The following is a 25081-nucleotide window of genomic DNA, read 5'->3' as shown; positions in this document are numbered from 1 at the left end:
TCACGAAAAGTGGCATTTATAGGGAAAGTTTCCTGGTATCGCTGGCTGTGCTGCTGGTGGTGTTGACGGCCAGCCTTTGTTCTTTTTGCCTTCGTCTCTCGCTCGGTTTTCTTCAGCCTTCGATTGGAATGCAAAGTGAAAATTGAAACGTCAAACGACTTGGCGCGTTTGTTTTTTTGATGGCGCTTGCTAATTTATTACATTTTTCGGGATTATTCTTCAAGTGAGTGCCTTACTAATGATCAAAAGAACAAGTTGCCGGTAGTTGGAAGCAATTTCATATCTTAAGCGCCGTGAAAAAGTAAGCGAAAGTGAAAAGTTAATTTTGGCGATATTCATTAAGCGTTTGAGGGATTCTCGTGTGTGTCACTGTGTGTGCCAACAAAATGATGAGAAGTGGTCTCGTAAAATACAAATTATGATCAAAAGTGCATTAAATGTGATCTTTTTGGCCAGTAAGTGGCATACATTTGAGTGCTTACTCGAGGCGGTGCTGTTGCTGGTAAGTTTATAGCCCAAATAGTATTTTTGGAGCTTTAATCGAGCATCAAACTCTCCATATGACGAAGATAGGTGTTTGATTGGAAGGGGTAGATTTCCCCTAGTAGTTTAGGTTTCATATTAGCTCGACAATCAAAAATAAGATCACGTATCGGATAATCGAGTCTGGACTGTATTTCTAAAATGCCGAAATTTTAACATTATTTGAAAATAATATTTAAAATCGATGATTAATTCTTTTGGTTTTACAGGCTGGTACAAATTTTATTTAAAAGGTTTTCAAAGTTGGTTCGAAAAATCATTGAGCAAAAAATATTAGTTTATGCAACAAGTTGCAAAAAGAAGATTTTTTCAGCACGAGTTGTACATTTATCCAACGAGGTTCACCGAAATCTTAACAAGTGCTGAAATGTTCAACATTTCAGCATCCATGTCAGTGCTGAAAAGTAGAATTTTTCAGCATTTGTTTTGAAAAGGGTTAATATTCGATTCAGGGATTTCTGATACAGAAAAGTAGGCTGTTTCGTCGTTCAAGAATGACAATAATAAGAAGTAGTTTCACGAAGGAATTGCAAAAAATATGTTTTTTTAAACTTAAATCAATTTAAAATGCATACCCATATGTTTAGAATCATTTTTGGCATGTTTAGGTTCACTCATTATTTTTTTTAATTTTTAAAAATGTTCGATGTTTAGTATCGCAAAAAGTTTTTTTTTGCTAAATTTTTGTTTTCGACCAATCCTACATTTTTTGATTGCGAAACAACTGAGCTAGTGTAAAATGCTTTTCGAAACACTTGTTGCATTCAAATGTTTAGAAGCTTGAATTCGCAAACCCGTCTACTATTTTGCAAAATATTAAAAATCATACTCCACCACACACAGGTTTCACCTCCAACAACGAGGCCAGCATTTCATGCGCTTATGCTTATTACTGACCTGACCTTTTTTTTCACTTTTCACTAAATACCACGTCTTTTACTAATTAAATTTGCCTTCGCCGGCGACGGCCGGTGTGCGCACGAAATCCGAGAACCGTTGTGTGTCCACATGTCCTCGCTATCCTCCGCCGCCTACACAGAGACAGAGAGGTTAAACATATGAAATCGCAGCCGTCGCCGCCACCGCCACCGCACTACCGGCCTCGTCTAATGCAATTATTAGTGCATTTCCTGGAATTTGAGCTGTTTCCGCCTGTTATTTTTTGGTTCTTTATTTTCGGAGTCTGTTTGTGTTTGTGGTCAGACATTGGCGCCAAGGTCGGAACCAATCTACGCACCAACGCACACGGCTTAATTGCAGGTTGGGTTTGTGCTAATGAAGGGTCCAGAGTTGATTTGGTCCGTCCGCACGACACAAGTGGGCGTGTAATTTGGGCTCTCGAGGGGAGTGTTGTAATTTGTCTGCGCAGGGAGAGGTGATCACGAATAATGGAAAGGCACGCAGCGCAGGTTGATTTTGTGATAAATTTTCATGTTAAATAATTTATATTTTCTCCTATGTATAGTTAATAATAGCCTACGTGCCGATATCTAGGTAACAATAAGGTTTTGGTAAAAGTTTCTCGTAACATGTAATCATTCATATATTAGGTGGTATCTTTGAGCATGCAACAAAACACGCGGGTTCTTGGGCGAACATTAGGCGAGTGCCGTTTCCGCCAGTTCGAAGACGGTGTCGTAATCGTCGTCGCATTTGGATTTCACAGCCAGGTTGGCGGGTCGCGGCACGGCCAGCGGGACCGGAAGCGCCTCCGGCATGACCGAGTGGTGCACGATGAGGGCGCGCAGCGATCCGAACTCCTTGGGGAAGCCCTTGATCTGGTAGCCCTCGGTGGCGGTTCGGACGATGAGGTAATGGGCGATCTTGGGTCCGGGCGGAGGTACGCGCAGGGACAGGGCGAAACAGTCCTGCTGGGTGGTGCTGCGCCGTACGACGAACGCGCCGGGACACTTGCCGGCCAGCAGGTCCAGCGACATGTCCCGGGGAAGGTTCTCGTGGTACCACGACTCGCCGCACAACCGCTCGTACTCGGCTTCCCGCTCCAGATCGCTCTGAACCGAGGGCGTCTCCGAGAGACGCTCGGCCACTAGCGCTGCGCGGCCATCGTCTTCCGCTGATTTCAGTAAATTCAAGGCGATTTTCTTGATCTGTAGGAAGAGAAGAAAGCGAGGCGTTAATAAACTTTATCCCAATTCGGAAAGGGGGAGGTGAACCTACCAGCGCCGGTTTGTCCACACACTTGGCCAGGTTGACATCGTAATCCAGCGCCGGTTTCTCCTTCTCCAGCAAGCTCTTAATCTCTCGGTAGTCCACTTTTGATTTATCTTGCACCTGCTGCTGCGGCGGCTGAACTTTTTGCTCTTTGCCACCGGCAAAGTTGTTCCGTTTCAGGATCCGCTTGATACACTTGTAGATGCGGGCCTTGCAGTTCATCGTGGAGGACGAGGGCTTTTTGGCGAGGACGGCTGGGCTGTCCGGGGACCGCTGCTGCTCGGCGGGGCCGGCCAAAAGTTTGTAATTACTGCTGGCCGGGGAGGCGCTTTTGGCCGGCGATTGGGTTGCTTTTTTGCCTCGGCGTTCGAGCACGACCGCAGCGCTGAACGCGTCCAGCGTAGGAACTGTGTTGTTGGTGGTCGGCTTCCGGGTCGATTGGTCCTTGGCAAGCGAGTTTGTCTGTTGGAAAAGAGATGAGAAAGTTTGGTTTCATTAAAATGAGGTTCATTCGGAAGCAAACACGTGGCGGCATCGCAGTCAGCCATGACAGTAAATCCCAACTACATAATCCCACGACGATTACACGAGGCTTGTCAAGCAAACACGTGGTTCCGCTAAAGACACACCGATTGCTGCGATCCGCAGGACCCGCGTTGAAATTAGATTAAAACGGTTTAGCGTGGCATTACACGCCAAATTAGGTTTGAGCCAAACAATGATAATCTACTCCTCGCTCGGCAAAGGCAAATGCGTGGTGGCGTGGCGGCCAAGAAAGAAAGGTAGAATATTGCAAGTTACGTTCTAATATGATAATATTGCGTCGCCACAGCTGCGCTCCGGGACAATTTCGACGTTGAAAGGTGGGAGGGGGCAGCGTAAGTGCGTACATTTACGCAAATGGTTTGTTGTTCTTTTGTGTTTCTCGGTCGAAACCATACGTCAGGACGAGAAAAACAAGCTCGGTGGTACACGTTGAGCTGGGCTGAATCCACCAGCGGTATGATATGGCTTAGAGAATTATGAATTTTTGATGATCTCATTGGTCCGCTTTCGTTTCACTCCTCCCTCCCCGTGGGTATTCTCAGGTTGTCGTTCCGAAGTTCGCTTGTTTAACGGTTCCACCGGAGCTCATTTGCATGCATAAAATATGGACGATAAAAGGCGAAATTCCACGTGTCGGCCACGTGTAGTACAGACGGCGGGGAGCAATAATACGGGCGTGCACTTTGGCGGGACGCCCGAAATTGAATCATTGGCTTTAACCTCGATTTTCTTCTGTCAAAAAGCATACTAAAAAGACAAAAACTCTAGCTAGTCTGAACAAATAAAGCTCATTTTTGGGTAGTAGATTGCTAATAATGCTACCTACAACTTGTCGAGTTAGTTTTCCGAAAAAATGTACGGTTTATGCGAAATCTCAATTTTACTAAAAAAGACTCCTCAGTCTTTAAGCATCATAGTTAATTTAACAAAAATAAAGAACCAATTACTTTTCGAAACAATCCCGCCAGTAAACTTTACCTTTTACAACGACCGGGTACATAAACAATCCCCGGCTCAAAAAGGTTCTCCTCGAGCTCGAGCTCATCATGTTCTGCGAAGGCCAATAAGAACCGAAACCAACACCTCATTTCGATTCCGTGAAATCCGACGGCTCAAGTGTCTATATCTTTTAGGTAAGCCCCACCACTCGAGGGCCTCTCGGTGCGGTGAAGGTGAAGAAGATTCCTGCGCTTGTTTGTGACACCTGGGTCCGATGGGTTGTAGAACCCAATTTCACCTTTTTTTTCCCCCGCCGACCCCCGGAAGAAATGTTCATCCTCATCATGTCCTTTTTTTTGGGACAGCAAGCACCCTCTTCCGGAACGTCGACATCATGGGAAGAGCGGGGAAAAAAGCGTGCAAATTAAATTTAGATAAAATCCCGGTTCAATAAACAAAATTCGAAGCCAAACGAAACGGAACCGAAATTGGGTTCCCCACCTCCGGGGAACGGTATGACGAACGGAGAAGTCGGTGCTGAATTACGACAAGGTCGCGCACCGTATCGAGTGAGAATCTTTCGAATAATTTAATTTCGAACCCCGTGAAGGTGAGCGCCACTTTCTGCGATCGAAGCAATCGGAAAATTTCGTCAGCGCTAGCTCGGAGGTAAGCGCCCCTTTTTCAGCGGGGCGTTTAGCGACCCCTGTAGCAGGCCATGAGCTGTCGCGGGCGTGATGAGGAATGTCAATTCCAAACAATCGTTGGGCTTGTAACTTTGGCTCTACGAAGTCGTTAAAAAGCAAGTGCTTTTCCGGGAAAACGACCTAATCAAGCAGAGTACGCAGTACGACGTTCTCGGCGGCGACCTCATCGAACGACGATTAGCGTAACGAATTGAAACATACTTTATTGGACAACATTATACGGGGTATAACGAAACGGAATATCCCGGAGAAAGGGTGTGATGCGTGGTCGTGGGTTACCGTGAGTTGGTGGGAACTCGACGCGGAGTAATTTTGTCAGACTTTTAGTAAAAAAAGGGGCGTCTGAAGTTCAAGAAGAACCTTTTAACGGTTAGCAAGCAAATCGAACGAATCTATGAGGTAAAAGTTCAGAACAACCACTCGAGGCTAATGGAGAGCAAAATAAAAAGGAAAAAAACCTATAAAAAATAACTATCATCCCTCGGGTCATTTCGTTATCCTTTTTTAACTTGCATCTTTTCGTCCTTCAGAATGACAAGGGAGAAAAAAGAAAATCTGAAATGCTTAAAAACGAGAAGATTTCAATCGTTTTAACACGAACCGTCAAAAAAACCTATCAACCGACTCGAATCTGGTCAAAATTTATGTCTCCCTGTGGCCAAGGAGGACGACTCCACACCCAGTTTCGGTCGATGAATCACCCGACCTTATCACAGGTTCCCCGTATACAGCGGGCCGTGTGAGGTTCAAGGGAGCAATAAAGTTTTCAAAGGTCTAGGAAGAAGGCGTTGTCTCTTACACCGTACCAAGGGTCGTGGCCGACTAGATCGGAGATAAGAAACAAAAAAAAAAAGTTCTCCGGCTATCTTTGATTTTTATTGCCCTTGACACTTTTACTATATCGTCGAGTCATGGCACACTGCGTTTGGATATAGTTTTTTTTTTAGAAGGTGATAATTTCTTTCCTTAATTTATTGGGCGATGCGCGCAGGTCGTTCACGCGCCGTGGTGACAAGTGACCACCGAATTGGTCTCCAATCTAAATGCGTGCATCGTAAATTAATTCAGCTCTCGCTCGCTCGAAAATCTCCAGTCAAAACAAAGTCCGCTTCGATATGCTGGGGAACGGATAAGTAATGGGTGCATTTATCACGCGAACGCATTAAGATATGTGTCTGCACCGTGCGCATGGGGAAAGGGCCCACGTGCTCCGTGGACTACTAATTGGATGAGCCAATGTTTTAACGCCCTTGGATGGTCCACAGACATTCAGAGGAGATGCTCTTGGAAGGCATTGTGTTTTGAAAAATAACGGTCATTTCAAACATTTGTGCTGACAATCAAAGTAAGCTGCATGCTTATTTCACATAACTCTGAAAACTGAGTTTTTTTTATCATTGCGTCGAAACCGAACGTACTCAAGGAGCTATTACACTACGGCAAACAAACAAACAAACTCGCACTTTTTGACAGCTTGCCAGTTTGCCTGCTTTTTTTGTTTGCCTGGATTTGTTTGTTGAAACGTCAGCCAGCATACATTCTGCCTTGTTTGCGAGTTTGCCGTAAACTGTAAAACACGAAAAAGTGCGAGATCCTCGGCGAGATCAGTGAATTTAACTCATGTCTGAGTGATTTTCACTCAAAATTCTAACGCGACTTCGGTTTTGACGAATTTGGATAAACTCAAATATTAGCTATTTTAAATAAGTGTGTATTCTGTATGAAATGACAGATACACGCACCAAAAACCAATCAAAACATGGGTAAATTTAGCACTTTTGATCGTATTTAATCAACTAGATTCTTCTAACATAAAATCTCCTAGTCTGTGACTACCCATTACGTCTCGAAATCCGTAATGGAAACTCATTTGTCGGAGGCGATCTCTCCACAGCCAAAAAAAGGGCCCCAGGGTCGATTTCCACCGCAGAATCTGCGCCAGCTGGAAAAGTAAATATTATAAATTTCGATTTTTTTTTCTCGCCGCCTTGGGAATCTTGGTCACGACGACCCCGTCTTCAAGTGTGTGCGGGCACGGTTCAGTTCACGCCAGAAATTCCATTAGCCCGGGATAAAACAATCTGGTCTCGAGAGGAATCTTTCTGTGTGAATCGCGCGCTTTTAATAAGAAGGAATCATAATTTATGGACGTGGCATGAAAACGCCAAGGAAAATGCTCACTCGGCGGATGGGTTAATGGTCGCGGGATGGGAAATTTTGAGCCACCACTTGAGACTTCCCGCACTTTGGGGGGAGGAACACTTTCAAATAAATAGGTTAGATCGTAAATTTGGCCCAATCTAGAGTCTCGAACTCTGCAGTAATTAGTAGACCACACGCGTGATTCATTGGCTGGAAAAATTGAAACCCGAAAAAAGAACCGCGTAAACGATCTAGTACGCACTGCGTGAGTAAAAATTTGACAGTTGGCAAGCCTGCTGCAATTGCGTCACGAGTGCGCAAACTAGGGCACGAAAGGGGATCAAAGTAGCTGCCGCCGCCGTCGATGATGAAAAAGCTACTCGATTCTCGAGCAGCGAGGGAAAATAAACAGTTTTCGGTGGGGCCGGGAAGCATCATAAAAATGAAACCAATTAGTCACACGGTTTGGTAAACAAATAGCGGCGGGGTCCCATTCGAATGTTGTAAACAGACGGCAGTTTGTTTGGCCCTTTGGGACGTGCGTGGGACTTTTATACTTCAAATGTGATCGCTGGTAGTGTTTTACAATTTTATAGGCCGCGACGAAGATTATTGGGGAAATATGTCACTATTTAGCAACTTTGGGAATTTTTATGTTGAATTTGGGGACTTCTGTTTCGAAAAGTTGAAGTTTAATTTTTCAGTCATTTCGAGGAAATGGAGCAACGCCCAGTTTTAATACGATTTTCAAGCCCGTATGCAGATATCAAATCCGAAATGAACTCCAATTCTTGGAACGAATCCGGGGCAGAAACTAATTTCCAATCCTTTTCCTCTCGGGAACGCCCTCTTTTAGGCGAGCACGTGCTCGTTCCAAATTTCCGTCCTCTCCGAGGACGTAAAATCCAAATTGCCACCCCGATAGCTTCAAATGTGCGCAAATTATTGTGTGGGCCAGCTCAAATCAAATTTTGCAAAGCCATATTTGATTACATGTTGCAAACGCGGTTCGTTGAACCGGAATTTCGCGGACAAAGCGCTTCGTTCACAGTAGGCGACTGCCAACTGCAGACCCTGTCATGGCCTGCCGAGTGACACGTGTCCCACTCGTCCCCGACGTTGATTGCGTGCATTTCTCAAGTATAATCAAGTTATTTATCAATTAATTAATTCCGACGAATTATTCCGGGTCGCAAATGTAAATATTTTCCCCGGGAAAAACCTTCCACGAAGGGACCGCGTACCCGTTTTAGTGCGTTCGCGGGACCGCAGACGACGGTTTAAGTACGAGACCATTTAATTTAAAAATAACATCTGATCCTATCACCATTTATTTACTCGCCCGTTTGGCGTCCCAGGCGAATGCCCTCGGTGCACATGGACCGCTTTTCCACCTCGAAGGACCCCGAAGACGCGTCTCAAACATTTTTTTGGGCACAATCGATCCCTTTCCCTTTCGACAAACCCTCCGGTGGGTACTCGACCCACTTGTAGGGACGCAGGTTCCGGACGCAGCACGATGGCTGCAGTAGCCTACCTCCCGACCGCCCTCTGACCACGGTCCGGTTCCTGATGCCCCGTTCGGACCTGTAGAGATCCGCTCCGCTCGTTCCGTAAACGTGTACACTCTCTGCTCACTTGTCCTAATCTGTCACTCTTCCTCCAGATCGTTCAATCCCAGGTAACACGGATCGGTGTTACATGATAATTCTCAGATAGGGTAATCCAAATATCAAGAAGTCTTAGAGATGCTCACCGACATCTCCACATCCCCCCTAAAGTTTCACAGACCAGAATTGTAAATATCGATTTTTTTTATGTACAGAAATGTACATTGTACATAGTTGTAATATGCCTACTTTTGATTAAAATTCATGTCAATGTAGTTTCATTTGAAATGACAATTTAAAGTAACTTTAGGTAATCTCGAATCTCACCCCTTCTTTTTTTTTGTATAACTCACAGCTTAGGGCCAATACGCACCTTTCAAGAAAAGGGACCAAGAAATGGCTTTACGAACAGTAGAAAAAAAAGGAGAAGGAACGATTTTTTTTCTTCGCCCTCTCTGGCTTGCTTTCGCTGCTGTCCATTTGAAATTTTCCTTGACTGGTTGCTTACCAAGTGCGTATACCGCTCTAGCACATCTGAAAATTATGTATTTAACTGCTTCGAATTAACCGCACTATGCTTCAACTGTTTTTTTTTTCATACCATTCAATCAACTTTTCCAAAACGAAAAAGCGAACATACACGTAATTGATATCCCGTAAGCTTTGTGTAATTCTACAGTGATCGGTTCCTCAGAATTCATGCTCAACGCACCTCTTGTTAGCTAAATACATTTGCAATTCAGCTCTATCTATTCTTATCATGATTCACTCCTCAGAGCTTGTACTGTTATTGTCATTAACTCCTCAGAGCAGCACCAAAGTCCATTTCTTAGAAAATTTGATCAATTAACTCCTCAGAGATCTTCTACCAAATCAAATTCTATTTCATCAAAAGAACATCCACTCCTAAAGACTTTAAAAATCAATACTTAGTAAACTCCTCAGAACTATAATTTATAACATTAGTTTCAGATTTAATCAGAAAGGATATTCTATGATATAATAAAATTTAATTATTTTTTTTTTTTAACAGAGTTCTTCCGCAAAACTTATATTCTTAGTACAACTCCTCAGAACTTCTCCGACAACTCCTCAGAAATCTCCAATACAACTCCTCAGAGTTCATCAGTACAACTACTCAGAGCTTGACTCAGAGTCTTGAACTTGTAAAATTACTTAGAAAATGCATTACTCCTCAAAGTCTTGAACTTGAAATATTTATTCAAAAAATGTATCATCTCATCAGAGACTAGAACTTGGAAAACTGCTTACAATATTCACCAACTCCTACCTGTCTTGAACTTGGAGAATTACTCAAAAAATCATCAACTCCTCAGAGTCTTGTGCTTGCAAAAATCATCAGAAAATTCATCAACTCCTCAGAGACTTGAACTTGGAAAATTTATTTAGAAAATGCATCAACTCCTCAGAGCCTTGAACTTGGAAAATTACTTAGAATATTCATAAACTCCTCAGAGTTTTGAACTCGAAATTTTCTTAGAATACTCATCAACTACACAGAGTCTTATACTTCTTAAGAAAATGTATCATCTCCTCAGAGACTAGAACTTGGGAAACTATTTAGAATACACATCAACTCCTCAGAGTATTGAACTTGCCCAAATCCTCAGAAAATGCATCAACTCCTCAGAGTTTTGAACTCGAAATTTTCTTAGAATACTCATCAACTCCTCAGAGTCTTATACTTCCTCAGAAAATGTATCATCTCCTCAGAGACTAGAACTTGGGAAACTATTTAGAATACACATCAACTCCTCAGAGTATTGAACTTGCCAAATTCCTCAGAAAATGCATCAATTCCTCAGAGTCTTATACTTCCTCAGAAAATGTATCATCTCCTCAGAGACTAGAACTTGGGAAACTATTTAGAATACACATCAACTCCTCAGAGTATTGAACTTGCCAAATTCCTCAGAAAATGCATCAACTCCTCAGAGTTTTGAATATGGAAAAATACTTAGAATACTCATCTACTCCTCAGAGTCTTGAACTTGCCAAATTCCTCAGAAAATGCATTAACTCCTCAGAGTGTTGAACTTGAAGAATTACTCAGAAAATCAATCAACTCAGACTCCTCAACTCCTCGAAGTTGTAAATTGTCCACTAGAAGAAACAGCATGTGATTCCACCGGGCACCTAATGTTGGCATATTAGAAATTTAACATTAAATTACTGCTGCTGTAAATCTGAAATTATATAATGAGCAAGCAAATTTACCTCAAATGTTGCAAAATAAGTTGTTTAAATAGTCATATTAGGTGAATTGAATTGAATTTGGACCGCTTCCTTAACTATCAAAATAGGAGAATTTCCCATTTATGAAATTATTGTGACACATCTCAAACAACGCTAAAATATCTTTACCCAAAATTGAGTAGTTTTGACAGAAATCTGTAACAATCCAATACAGACAAATGTCCGGCAACACTATATAGAACCTTAAAACGTTCGGCCACTCCTTCCGAATGAGTTTATTATGCCTCCACGAAACCAAAACAAACCAATCTGAGTAGGCCTGAAACTACTGAAAGGAAAAATCCCGAAAATCCCTCCAACCCAGGGGGATGACAGCTGGGGATTTCAGCCTACCTCACATCATTTCAATATGGCGTCGTTTGTTTATAAAGAGTGGGCGTTTGTTTCTAACAGCGATAAAAGTAAAGATGCGAAAAAGCAACAAAATTATGTCGTTTCTTATCAATAGTCAATCAAATTAATCAAATCTTCCACGAGGTAGGTGTAAACAGAGCAGTGCTACAATGATCTTTTAATAAAATATGAATCTCCACCTCCCCCAGTGCAGTCGCAAAGTGAACCCAACAACAAAACCCACGGCGTGGTTCATGGACATCTGGGGGCTTCATCTACATTGTGTTCGGCTCGAAGGAGATAGCGCTTGCAATGAACGAAACGCTGTGCCGGAATTGCCACACCAAGGTCAACAGAAAGCGCACCAACCAGGTCGCTTTGAGCACCCCCAAACGATTCTCGCTTGACGCAGACTCCGAACCATCACTGAGAACGACCAAACCAATCTAAAATGTACCCGGAATGATGTCCACGATCGCAGAAGGAATCAACCGGCTGTTTCCCAAAACTGACGGAACTGACCGACGTCAACGTGCTGCAGAATCTTCCAGTATGCGAATTATGGGTGTCTTGTCCTATCAATTGGTTTTTGGACACGGCTGCCACCTCATGGAGCAAACGGTCTAGCACCGGCTGACTCCGGAAGGAGATCAACAGACATATTACATAATAAATAAATGAAGCTTTGCCCTGTTGCCTGCCCCGAACGGCCGCGTTTTCGATCTATTCCGGCCTGTCCTAGTCTCGTGCTCCTTTTGCCCCAAAACTTTCCTCTGGTCGCGGTTTTCGATTAATTGTTTCTGGTGCACTTTCGCCACCTGTCGAATCCTCTCCCGCTTGGCTTTGACCTCCTCGGGCGTTTGAATAACTATAACCGGCGCGGGATTTGTTGAACATTCGCATCAACTTGACCCGTTCCTCTTCGATCTGTTCTCGTCATTCCGGTTCCCCCGGCGGAAACGGAGCAGTGTTTGTTTGCGTTTTGAGCAGCAGCAATTTGGTGCTGTACTAAGCTGACCAAGCATCGTCAGGTCAGCAGATCGGCGACTGACTAAAAAAAATTACATGAAAACATCCAAAACCCAAGACGTGTTGTCTTTGAATTTATTTATACTGTTTGTGGCAATAAGAAAACGACAAAAAAATAGTTTAAAACCTCTCAGAAATTTAATTTCCATAAATAGGTAAGATTGATGATTGACATTTTACCCGAATGAAAACCAAGTTGTGCGATATTAGGGTAATTCATAAGTACCAAAATTGACACTTCTCACTTGTCAAAGTACCAAAACATGTCAAAGTACCAAAAAATCTCAAAAGATGAGAGGTAGGCTCACACTGTATGGAGTTTGACAGGTCGTCTACTCCCTGCTCCAACCTGACAAATTTCAATCATCCGCCAAAGCTTAGTGCGGCTCAGCGCTACGCCCCGCGCAGCAAAAAAAAAAACTTCCACACTTTCACTTTTCTTACCACTTACTCCTCGTCGCCAGATGTAGGGACGCAGGTTCCGGACGCAGCACGATGGCTGCAGTAGCCTACCTCCCGACCGCCCTCTGACCACGGTCCGGTTCCTGATGCCCCGTTCGGACCTGTAGAGATCCGCTCCGCTCGTTCCGTAAACGTGTACACTCTCTGCTCACTTGTCCTAATCTGTCACTCTTCCTCCAGATCGTTCAATCCCAGGTAACACGGATCGGTGTTACATGATAATTCTCAGATAGGGTAATCCAAATATCAAGAAGTCTTAGAGATGCTCACCGACATCTCCACACCACTTGAAGCTTCGCCCTGTTGTTGTTTTGTTTTGTTTTGCCTTGCTCTCCCTGGATGGATGCAATTTCCAGTGTACCACACAGCTGTTCTAGAAAGAAGCAGAGTCCCAACCCCGTTTTCTCAATTATTGCTGATAAATAGATTCGATTCGATACGATTCAAATTTCAACAATTTATTTTGACCGCCTCTCCTTCGTCGAAGCCCCTGCTTCCTCCTCGACGGGAACAAACTCAGCTGTGGCTGCATTTTGACGACAGCGCGCGAAGTAGGCTGTGCCAACACTTGAATAGTCGCGTTGGAATCAAGCAACACATGCTTTTGTTGTTGCACGAATTTCCTTCCTTTAGGGGAGAGTAACTCTTGTTGGGTGTTGGACGTGCGAATAGCATTTAATCGGCAATATAGTGCAGTATAATGCTGATTCATTAGCTCTTAATCGAGTGTACGAGATATCTCTGTTTTCGCCAAAACAGAATCTACTCAAAAATGGGTAATTAGAGCGAGTGTCAGATTTGGGTGAATATCATTCGGATCTGGAATAATTTCACTCAATTTTCGTTTGTTTTGACGAAAACTTAATGATTTTGACTTTTTTCTAAAATTGGTTGCCCTCCCCTACCCATACATTGTCGATAGGCCGACATTTTTTTATTTGCCAACCACAAACAGCACTTTACAGAAATATACGCAGAACCGGCCGTCCTTCTTCTGTGTCAGCAGCAGCGCGTTCTTCGCCCAAAGAAGCCCTTATCGAATTTCGGTTCGGTATGCACCGCACGTTTCCGTCTCCAGCGACGACGCTCTATTCTAGCTTCCATTATGCTCCTCGATTCCTCGTCAATTTCCGTCCTCGAGACTCGAAAAATAAAAAGAAAAGAATTTCCCCCGCACGCATTTGGAAATTGACGCCAGACGCGATCTTTGCTGGTCCAAGAAGGCCATGGAAGCTTCCTTGGATCTGTCTCGTAATGTGGTTTTTACCTTTCCCCGAACGGTACTTCACGTTTGTTTCTCCAGTGGGACGTCGCCGTCGCCGCCGCCGACTTGGATGATGCCAGCTTGTTCGACATCGGCGGGTATTGTTCCCAAAGTCAATCAACTTTGGCTGCCCTAAGATTTCTTCAAATAGAAACGCAGGAAAATGCACGTAGACCCTAAATTTGGGGTGAATTCGTTTACCCAAAGTAAGGGAAGCGACGGAGTGACGAAGGGAAAACTTTTCAACTTGATTTGATTGGGTTGAGTTTATTTTGACAGTTTTTGTATTGCGAAGACAATTCGATTTTCTGTTCAAGCGTCAGGGAGATTAGTACGGAACAAGGGGGAAGCGAAAATAAATGCGTTTCTTGTTCCTGGGCTCCTTGAAGTGGCTGATGGTAATCGTGTTTGTCTTAATGCCATGCTTTGATGCTTCGATGGAACTCGTTATTGGAGGATTTTGGCTCGTTTGTACAAACTCAAACAATGACGTGAGTCTTCGCTCGGGCGCAAACAAAACGTGGAAAGGTAAACAGATTTTGAAGTTTGCGTCGTAGGGCCAGAACTAGCTCGTTATCAGCAACGGTAGCACTATTTATTAAGCTAAAAGTTGGCGTGTTGGTTGTCAAAAATGAGCAAAACAAGTATTTTTAAATTCAAGCCAAATATTTGCGATGAATGACCTATCAAGGTTCAAATTGAACACACGGCCCGCTAGATGTCAATATTGACACAGAGCGGTCCATCAACCACCTGGGAAAAAAATAATTACCTCCAACCGTTCGGCCTACTGCGCTTCCACCTCATTTGGTCCAATAATTTCCAGTTCAATTACCCGGTCCCGATCAGGTTTTATTATGCGAACCCATCAATCATTTGCGGGCACAATTGCGCAAAGTGGGTGGAAAAAATGATGACCGAACACGTCGAGTTTAATTACACTAGCTCTTTCCGGTCGTCACCCCGAAATTTGAAGCTTGACGGCGGCGGAGGCGGCTTGTTTAATGTGTCTTCTACATAATTAGTGTGTTGTGTGTACTTAGCTGACAGTTGTCCGGACACCTTTGGGACTCCGCGCGTAATCGAAACACAAACACCGACTTCCGTATTCCATTACCTGTTGGGAGATCTAGTAGGCCGAAGCAGCAGTAGTCAACAGCCGAGCTTGTTTTGTTATCCAAAGCGGTTTTTGAGTCACATTTCATGGATGGTACCTACGTAGGCGAGTGTGATGGATCACATTTCAAATTATTCACTTTGATACCTTTGCGTAGGTTGCGGAAAGCCAATTCGAGTGAAGTCGAAACTTTGCAGACTTTGGTATTTTTGATGCTAGAAGGCAGCAATCATGATTTTTTTCCCCGAGATAACGAAATGTTGCTCGTCTCTAGAATGTATCATTTTTGGCGTGTATCCGACTGACAAGATTTCATGACCTTTTGACAGCTGCGGTGAACATTTTTACCAGGTTGAACTGAATTTCAACCTTGATTTGAGCTGTCAACTTATCTTTTTCTATTTGAAAATCTGTTTAAATAATGGATACCTCATAAGCAAATGGACTTGGACTCATGATTTTTTTTGGGAGTTGGAAATGTTGCACATACTTAGAATGTATCACTTTTAGCGTGTACCGGACTGACAAGACTTTATGACCATATGACAGTTGCAGTGAACATTTTTACCAGGTTAAATTAAATTTTAACCTTGATTTGAACGTGCAACTTATCTTTTTCGATTTCAAAATCTGTGAAAATTTACTCTAAAATAAAATTTAAATACCAAACCGGTTTTAAATTCGGAAAAATTGATATTAAATTTCAATTTTGAACCACTCTATCATTAGACAAACAATTCCCACCGGTATAACCTTTAAACAACGCTCGTTTGATTAGGTTTCATCTTACGCAACTCAGCTATCAAACATTTCGTGGGTGTCATTCGAAGAAAGAGCATTTGATGTGCTGATACAACCCAAATGGTGTCCCTTCCAGGCGACATCCTCATCATCGTCGTCGGTGACATCTCCGATGAGGTGATTTCGTGATGTTTGATCCCGTCCCCGCCAGGGGACTCACCCGCCATTAGTCCTTGTCCGTGATTTGGAATCAATTCGTTCGATTCGAGATGACTCTGACTTATTGATGCCATCGCAGCATTCCTCAGCAGCCGTTTCGCGTGTAACGTATGAGTAAAACGCGCGGTAAGGGACCGGCCATAAATCATGCTTTGTTCGGAGGTTGTCTTTTCACGAGAAGAAACACCCGATCTCGATAATCATTTTCCAATTCCACCAAATCCAATCCATTTGTATGTTGGGAGTGAGCCAGGGATAAAAGAGATCACTATCCGTCAAATTCTCGTGGAAGAAAAAAAAAAACAAGAAATGTTTAGAACATGCTGGTAGTTCAGGAAAATGTGTAAACTCATCATCCCGGCCTCGCGTCGTCGTCACGAATTTGATGGTGGTTGTGGTGGTTAATTGGGAAATCATTATGCCCCCTGGGCTGGGTTGGAAGGGAAAAAAAGGAAAGGACCTCCTCCGGCGAGAGAGCCCTTGGAATCTCGCGGTTTGGAGTCACACTCTTCGGGGATCCTTGAGTGGCCCCGTATTGTAGCACATCTGCGCTCCGGAGATTGTAAGGAAAGCAAATTAAGAGCTTTTGTAGCATTTTTAAAAAGGAATTAATCAACTCAACAGCTTTAACGCTCGTAAAATTTCACAAGATGTTGAATTTTTTTAATAGGTCTTTTTTTGTATGGATATAGGGCGTCCAATTTTCCCGGGTTTTGAATTTCCCGGAAAACGAGAAAAAAACATTTTTTGAATCCCGGGAATTCCCGGGATCCCGAGTAATTTTAAAACAGTAATAAAATTTATGTTTTTCATTATATTTTTTATGTTAAAGCATAAAATCATTCAATTACACTAATCTAATCTAATCTAACACAAACGTAGCCAGTCCGATGAAAGCATGCTGGAAAGTCTTGTGATTAGATGACGTCCCAAGCACTTTTCTTGTCATTATTAATAATTGCAGTACATCCGAGAACACCCTAAAATGTAATACAAAAATTAAAGCGGCCAGCCCTACTACGTTGCGTTTACCGCAGAGAGGATTATGAGAACCATAAAATCATTGAATTACACTATTCTTCATGTAAACTAATGTCAAAATCGTAAACAATGACTTTTAAAACCCGCCGTTTGACATCCATGATTTTTAAACCCCGCCAAACAAATCGCAGCACACTGGGAGTTGCTGGGGAAATGGTCTTGTCAGAAATTTTCTGTTTTCATTTGAAATGGCAGTATTTTCTGGAGTTCTGTTTTTAATTAGGCTTAATTGGGCCGAAAGCAAGCTACGGAGTTCTAGAATTGCCAATCCCGTAGATTTAATCGATCCGATGGTCAGGCCAGATAAAGAAACGCATTTTGTGGATCCGGAAGTTCAGCAAATTGGACAGAAATTGTCGCCTTGATCGCTTATGTTGGACCATGGAGTGAAAACTCAACGAAATAATCTTTTGTGTTCTAATGTGAAACTGAAGCTGAATATGAATTATGTTTTATCTTGTTTAGTTTATTTATTTTTTAAGTGAAATATACATGTTTTAGTATGGGTGGGGCTGGTTTTGGGAGAGAGTATTCGAAATTCTTTATTGCGGCTATCATGATTAATTATCATTCCGCTGCGACATATTCAAATTTTATTTTGCACGTTATTTTTGAACTCATATATTAAGTAATAAATTAAAAAAGAAGATCAGGAGGACTTAAAAAAATCATTTTACGGACTATTTCGACAACCGATTTTCCACCAGACGCTTATCTAAAATTTACAAAAAGTATGTTGCCCGGTCGGCCGAGTCGTTGGCCAACGAGTCAGCCAAAACCACCCGACTTAGCTATGCGAATTGTCGTTTTTTTACCGGGCATCATGTAGCAACTGAACTCTGACCAGAAAAGCCGTATTTTTTTTGTTTTCTTTTGAGAATATGTAAATGGTTGAAGCCTCTAGCAAAAAAAAAAAAATATATAAAACTCATGTTGGCACAGTAATGAATCTTCCATCGGTTCAAGAAGTTTAACATCCAGAACCACCGAATGTATTTACTCAACGAGTCAAGTCATCGGATTTACAAAATCTACGGGATCGGGAACTCAGTAATTAATTTGGTCACTTATTTCCGATTCAATCAAAGCATATTTCCAAAATCACTTCCTTTTCAATCGTAAACAGAAAATTAATGACAAGGACGTTTTCGCTGTAACCCAGTTTGCTAAGATTTGTTTGGCGGGTTTTAAAACCCAACGTGTCAAACGGCGGGATATAAAATTCATTATTTATGTTTTTGACATTAGTTTACGTGAAGAATACCATTAATTAGAGAGCCTAAATTAAAAGAAGGACAGCAGTTTTTAGAAAGCTCTAAATAAATAAAAAAAAAAATTTGTTGTTTTTTAGTGTGCCTTGGATTTGAGATGAATCATAATTTTTTATCCGATGTGATTTAAATTAAATTAAAAATTAAATAATTATTATGGGAGCGGTCGTGGCTGAATGGTTACGATGTTCGCTTTATAAGCGAATGGTTCTGGGTTCGATACCCATCTGCTCCCAACGAGTTCTGGACTCATTAAATTTGGAATTGATGAAAAAAAAACTTCAAGCTCACGGCGGGGTTCGATCCCCTGTCCTTAGGATTGGTAAGCAAAATGCTTTCCACTTAACCGTGGAGCATTGGTAGCTTGAGGAGAAATCAGACTGCTATAGTTGAATCCAAGAATCGGACTTAGAATCGCATTGAATGCAAGTTTGAACATCAGAACTCAAAAAACAAGATTGCATGCAAGATTTGCAAGCGCAGTTGAAATTGAATCTAAAAATATACGCCTGGACGACTGATAGAATTCATCCAATAAGAGATGAGAAGAATTGAAAGCATTCCCATTAGAAATGAGAACACACGAAGAATTCGAACAACAATGCAAACGGTCGTTACCATTCGCCTAGGGTGGCTCCTCAGACCATTCACCTTCCCAAAAACCGTCCAACTCCAAGCGAAACTTACTTGAGGATACCGTGGAGATTTTCCCTTAATACTCTTAAAAAAGTGGAGCATCAACACTTCCCGTCTTCCAATTCCCTTTCCTTGTCCCTGGTGCGCGGTGGAGATGGGAGCGGCCGGCAATGGACGGCTGCCATGGTGGTGAGAATCTGGTTCAGGTGGAATTGGTTCTATTCCCAATTATCGATTCCTAGGCAACTTGGGCTTAGACAATCATCACATCACATGGCGAAAATCCAGTCTGCAATCCGCTAAAATCACCGTCTCCTAGCGAAGCGAAGCGAAGCGAAGCGATGTGATTTAAATTAAATTATTTTTTAAATTAATTTTTAACCGATGTGATTTAAATAGAATAAGTCTCTTATAATAATATTTTTCCCTAATTATTTTTTTCACATCACATGACTAGAAAAGCTTGAAAAATGTCTTTGAAATTAAAAAAAAAAACAAGAGGCGACTGCAAATAAAATGATACCGGTCAATTTTACGTAAGGATAGTATGCGGATTTGTGAACTTAAATTTCAAATTTTTTTTCCCAATAAGCCATATTAATACTAATATATCCATGACTTTTGTGCTCTCTTGTACTAAGCTTGCTGGTTTTCCTATTCAGTTAGAATGAGAGAGCACAGAGGCATCGATATGCCGAATACAAATTTTTAAGCTTTAACATTCTTACCGATTACTAAGAATTCCGCAGTTCCGCAAATATGAAGTTCCAGACCAAAATTGTTTTTTTTCAATTTCGGGAATTCCCGGTTTTGGAAAAATCCCGGGAATTTTGTCTCGGGAATTCCCGGAATGGACGCACATGTATTGAAAAAGTATTAAAAGCTTTTTTGAGTCATAATATTTTTTTTGCAATTCCGTCGTGAAAATACTTACTTTTCCTGTCATTCTTGAACGACGAAATAGCCTACTTTTCTGTACCAAAACAATTTATTGACAAAATACATGAAAATTCGACTTAAAATTTCACTCAATGGGTGTTTTTTGAAATTGCAAAAAATGTTGTATGGAACTCGTTGCAAAACCTGATTTTTTCAGCACTCGTCGTATTTATCCAACTCGGTGAACCTCGTTGGATAAATGTACGACTCGTGCTGAAAAAATCCTCTTTTTGCAACTTGTTGCATAAACTACTATTAAATTATTTTGATATTTTTTATTTGCTGAGTTGTTGAGAGTTATTACAATCATGAAGGTTTTATGTTTCAAAAGTTAGAAATAACTTTCTTACCATTAACTGAGCTGACAACTGGGCTGAATCGGGACTACAGTCTAAATAGGGACAGCAATTTAAAAGCACTTAAAAACTTGTAATTTCAAAAACCATGCACTATTTTTGTTGTTTTGTGTTGATTCTTATCGGAACATATTGAAAATATCAAAATATTGTCTAAAAATATTGATGGAATAATCGTTAAAATGTCTTGCAAACTTTATTGGCCCGTGAAAGAGAGAAAAGGTGAATTACACAAAAGAAAATCACTCAGTTGAAGATTTTTTTTTGTGAATCTCATTGTTTGTTAATATTATCGTTATCAAAAACCTCTTTCATTTACGAATAGTGACAGGACTGCAAGTATAGTAGTGAAATCGATATTCCGCGGAATAATCCTGATGATGATTTTTTGAGTTTTGAGTGAAGATTCTTCCATCAATAATTAAAATACAGTCCAGGCTCGATTATCCGAAGTCCTCTGAAGAATTTCACTTCGGATAACCAAATCTTCGGATAATCGGTACACTGAAATAAAAAAAAAATAGTACCAAATTCCTTTATTCTAGGAATTTTGCCTCTTTTTCTTATTTAGTAATCGGGTTTTTTTTTGGATTACTTAATAAGGAAAGGAGCCAAAATTCCAAGAATTTAGGAATTTCGTACTTTTATTTTTTTTTTCAGTGTAATTTGGAAATTTTAAATTAAAGATGGTGGCCAAAATGGCGCTGATAAAATATTCTGATAAAGAAGATGTTAATTTAACAAGCAATCTGCAAGATTAATTGAACTATAATGGGGTCGCAGAACTTGAATTTGATGTTAAAACTGAGAAAACTCTCCAGTTTAAATTTGCCCAAGAGTCGACTGTTCGAAGCTACTTAAAAACCTTCGGACAGTTTTTCAATGACAACTTCAAGTTTTGAATAAATATTGTAACTTAATCTTTGAGGCAATTTTAGTAACTGAAAAAGTAATTAGACATATCTGCAAGTTTTCATTTACTGAAAATTTCAGTAGTGCAGATTTCAGTAAATTTAACTGAATTCAGTAATGATTAATTGGTGTGTACACACCAAATTTTTTTACAGAAATTCAGTAAAGTTTTACTGAATTTTCAACTACAGCAATTTCATTAAACGATTCAGTAATTTAGATTTTAACTGATATTTGTCACTTTGACAGATGATTTACTGAAATTTCAGTAAAATGGTTGTCAAAACAATTGAAGTTTCAACAAAAGAAACGTCAAATTATTTTGCTGAAAATTCAGTTATTTGCTGGTATTTCTGTTATCAAAATTTGAGTTTGCTTGTAATTGAAAATGTTTCCTATACTGTTATTTATACATTTATTTCATCAATCGTCCAAACCCAAAAAAACAGGTGGTGAGCATCGAGGCATTTGTTATTAACATTTGTCTTACCTTGGTTTCTAAAGATCACAATACAAAATAAAAAAGCACAACATGTTTGAAAGAGGATTTTCTCTCGGTAGCATCCAAACATTATGTCATAAGTGACATTTCAGTTTGACAGATATGCAGTTACTGATTTTTCAGCAATGTGATAATTACTGAAATGCATTCAGTTATTTATTTTACTGAAATGGCTATCCAAAATTTGCTGTGTACTTTTAACTACCAAAAATAACAGATTTGAAAATCAATAATTTTTAATACCAGTCCTACTTTTCAGCACTGAAATGGATGCTGAAAAGTTGAGCTTCTCAACACTTGTATCGAAAAGTAACTTTTTTCAATATTGTTTTGTTTCGAATGGTGAATCTACTTAACACATGAATGTTTAACATAAAATTCCATTCAAAAATCGTTTTTCGGAATTGCTGAAAATATTGTTAGCAACTCGTTGCAAAACATGATTTTTTTTTCTTTGATACTTAATGGAGTAAAAATAAGCAATCTACTAGTAAATGCAACATTCATGCATTACCAATTCCATAACCATAGTGCCATTGACCTACTTCAAGGGGCAACCCTCATCTCATTTTTCATAAAAGATAAATTCGCGAAAAAATGTAAAATATTGTCACGAAACAAAACCATCCCCCAACCAAGACAAACTTTCCCCAAACAAAACCCACCCCTCATAGAACGACGAAAGCGATAAGCAAAAACAAAAAAGAACTACGTAAAAAAAGATGAACTTTTCTCTTACATTTTTCATCAAGCTTCCATTCAGCTGATTGTGGATCATCTGGTGCGGGTGTTGCTGCTGCTGCTGCTGGTGCCGTACAGGTGTCGTCGTGGCCGTCCCCGACTGATTGCCATTATCGTCACCGCCGGCGCGACCCAAACCATCCAGTTCCGCCGCGGAGACGCTGTTGTTCAGCTTCTTGTACTTGAGTAATCCAAAGCGCAACATCCTGAAGATGGGGTTTTCTTGGGAAATTCCCCTTCCTTAATTTTACGCTAGAATCCGCTCACCGCGGATGAGGACGTTAATAATTGATGCTTCCGAAGGAAGGTTCCGTTGCAGAATCTCTCCCTTTTTTTTTTTCAATAAACTTGTGGCTTCCGACTGTATTATCGCGAATGAGCGACGCGAAAAACACCGTTAAAAGGGCGATAAAAATCTCTGTTTGATACTGTTTTTCCTCCCTCACCAAGTTCGTTTAGTCCTTTTGGGATCCAGGTGTGCAATTTTTAGCCGGCGACCTTCACTCAATCACGACACTTTATGGCTGTTTTGGGGCGATACTTTTAACGAGATTTTCCACACAATTTTTTCCCCCACTAGAACGAATTTGAACCACGTTTTGCGCACCGCACCTTAATTAACATCATAAATTTGCACTAAATTATCGCGCGCGAGCACTTAAGGAGGAGGTAACGTGGAGAAACTTTTTGGCCGTTTGTCAGAATGCACGTGCTGACCGCAGTAGGCGCCGAAACGAACTCGAAAATTTTCCCGCGATGCTGAAGTGGTGAATGGTAACCGCTCGCTTCGAAACGCTGCACAAGACTGACTGCAAGGTCGACTTGGTTTGTTGATTTTCCTCCCGTACTGGGACGAAGTAGAGAACCTTAAAGAGAAGTGCCGTAGCTCACTGAGAGGCTTCCATTACTTGTCAAATTGTGAGAGCCTGAGCAACGCGCTCAAGTCTGTACATGACTTTGTTAAAATTTTCGCCCCATGCTAATCCACCTCAATAAAGATATATTACCCATATTTCTCCAGGTTTTAATCAACGTGTTCGATAAATCAAAACAAACCTAAAGTGAGAGCAAGTAAATTTTAAAAAAGTTTTCCGAACCTTTTTTTCCCAAAAAAATCGATGTTTACGTACGCTCAACTAGTTGCCACCGGTGGCGTTGAAGCGAAGGAAGAGTCTGCCGAAAAGTGTCTTGCGATGCGCGCATTCACCCCGGCCACCGGCGACAAGTTACAGATAAAACGGGGGGACATGATTACGATCTTGTCCATGGACCCGGGCAAGGAGTGGTGGACGGGCTTGTTAAACGGGAGAACCGGAACATTTCCGAAAAGCCATGTGCTGCTGGTGGAGTCAAAAGGTTCGTTTGTTATTTGTTTTTTGTTTACAGGGCTCTAGTCGGGTAAAAGTTGGGAATTCACCTAATTTGCAAAAAAAAAAAACGGAATTCCAACAAAACAACGTACCGTTATCAGGGGTGACATTGGGTCTGGGGGGTGAGATTGGGTCAAGCATCTGCGCAGTGGAGTATGTTTAGACCATAAACAGAAATAATCGTCCTGAAACTGATGTTTCATTTCATGTCCAACAGGGAGCTCAATCGCTGGATTTTTCGCGCTACTTCCGGCCTCCGGAGTCAGCCGACAGCTCGACGCGACACAACAACACTGGACGACTTGCGGGGGTGGATCGAACTAAGCATCTGCGCAGCGGAGTGTGTTTAGATGACGGTAGTGATGATTAAAATTAAAGATTAATAAAATCTGAAAGAAGTGGAAACAGGATAGAAAAGACAAAACCTGTTTTTTAATGTTAGAAAGAAATAAACTATATATTTATTTCAAAAAAGCTTAATGGGGAGAAAAAAAATCCGAGTTAAAAAAAATGTTATTTCAAACAGGTTTAAACCAACATAACATAATTAGGATGAATGTTTCCAGAAGTGGTCACTCATGGTCAAATAGAAATAAATACAAATATTTCGCTGAAATCAAACTTTTGGGGACTTTATCACGCAAATCTCTGGACGTAATATTTAAACAAAACCCAATCCTTCGCCCACCTAAACTGTGGGTCACCGCTTGCAACACTACCGGCCATCGCGTTAAACGATCCGGCCGTCCAGCGCTAACGATTCGAGCAACAGGCTGCCGATACAGCAGCCGGCGATGACGAGACTCAGCTGGCGAGACGAGAACTTCTGCAACGCCCTGGGGTCTTCCACCGACCGGCGGCTGGGGCATGAGAATCGATGGAACCGGACGATCCGGAAGAAAGGTTGCTGCGGCTGTGGCGAAAGGAGTTTTGTTCGCTGAATTATAATAATCGCGTGCAGCCGCTTTCAGCGATCCAGGAGTCCAACAGGCAGGAATTCGTCGATGATTGTAACATTCAGGCCGTCAACCTGCCGACGAGGTGGCCCATCAACCCGGCGGACGTTGGTACCGGGTTCTAGCGTGTATCCTCCCTACACTTAGCTGTCGGCCACCATTGCTAGTACCAACCACTAGTGTCTTCCTTTTTATCTACAAGGACTTCGCCGCCCTGGGCTCCTAAGTGTATGAAAGTATGGCACGGAGCGACGGC

The 25081-nt window shown here is 41.6% G+C and overlaps 1 protein-coding gene and 1 long non-coding RNA gene across 2 annotated transcripts; one reads left to right on the top strand and one right to left on the bottom strand.

Moving 5' to 3' along the window:
- Positions 1-1953: 1953 nt before the first annotated feature.
- LOC6046223 lies at positions 1954-23322 on the bottom strand. The gene is made up of 3 exons (XM_038265027.1): positions 22498-23322; positions 2722-3177; positions 1954-2651 (listed from the first exon to the last, which is right to left on the bottom strand). The coding sequence occupies exons 1-3, from the start codon at positions 22702-22704 to the stop codon at positions 2142-2144; spliced, it is 1173 nt and encodes a 390-aa protein (XP_038120955.1). The 5' UTR covers positions 22705-23322; the 3' UTR covers positions 1954-2141.
- Positions 11259-11976, top strand: LOC119770345. Its single transcript, XR_005278786.1, has 2 exons — positions 11259-11413; positions 11479-11976. It is a non-coding gene; the product is annotated as an uncharacterized LOC119770345 (long non-coding RNA).
- Positions 23323-25081: the final 1759 nt, after the last annotated feature.

This window comes from Culex quinquefasciatus, chromosome 3, assembly GCF_015732765.1.
Source record: "Culex quinquefasciatus strain JHB chromosome 3, VPISU_Cqui_1.0_pri_paternal, whole genome shotgun sequence".
In the NCBI taxonomy this organism is placed as follows: domain Eukaryota; kingdom Metazoa; phylum Arthropoda; class Insecta; order Diptera; family Culicidae; genus Culex; species Culex quinquefasciatus.
This window is presented reverse-complemented; position numbering and strand designations above follow the sequence as displayed.

Coding starts and splice junctions, on each gene's coding strand:
- LOC6046223 (XM_038265027.1), bottom strand. CDS start 22,704: ATGTTGCGCTTTGGATTACTCAAGTACAAGAAGCTGAACAACAGCGTC. Junction 3,178..22,497: donor ATGGAAGCTTGATGAAAAAT/GTAAGAGAAAAG, acceptor CTTTTCCAACAG/ACAAACTCGCTTGCCAAGGA. Junction 2,652..2,721: donor GTGTGGACAAACCGGCGCTG/GTAGGTTCACCT, acceptor CTCTTCCTACAG/ATCAAGAAAATCGCCTTGAA.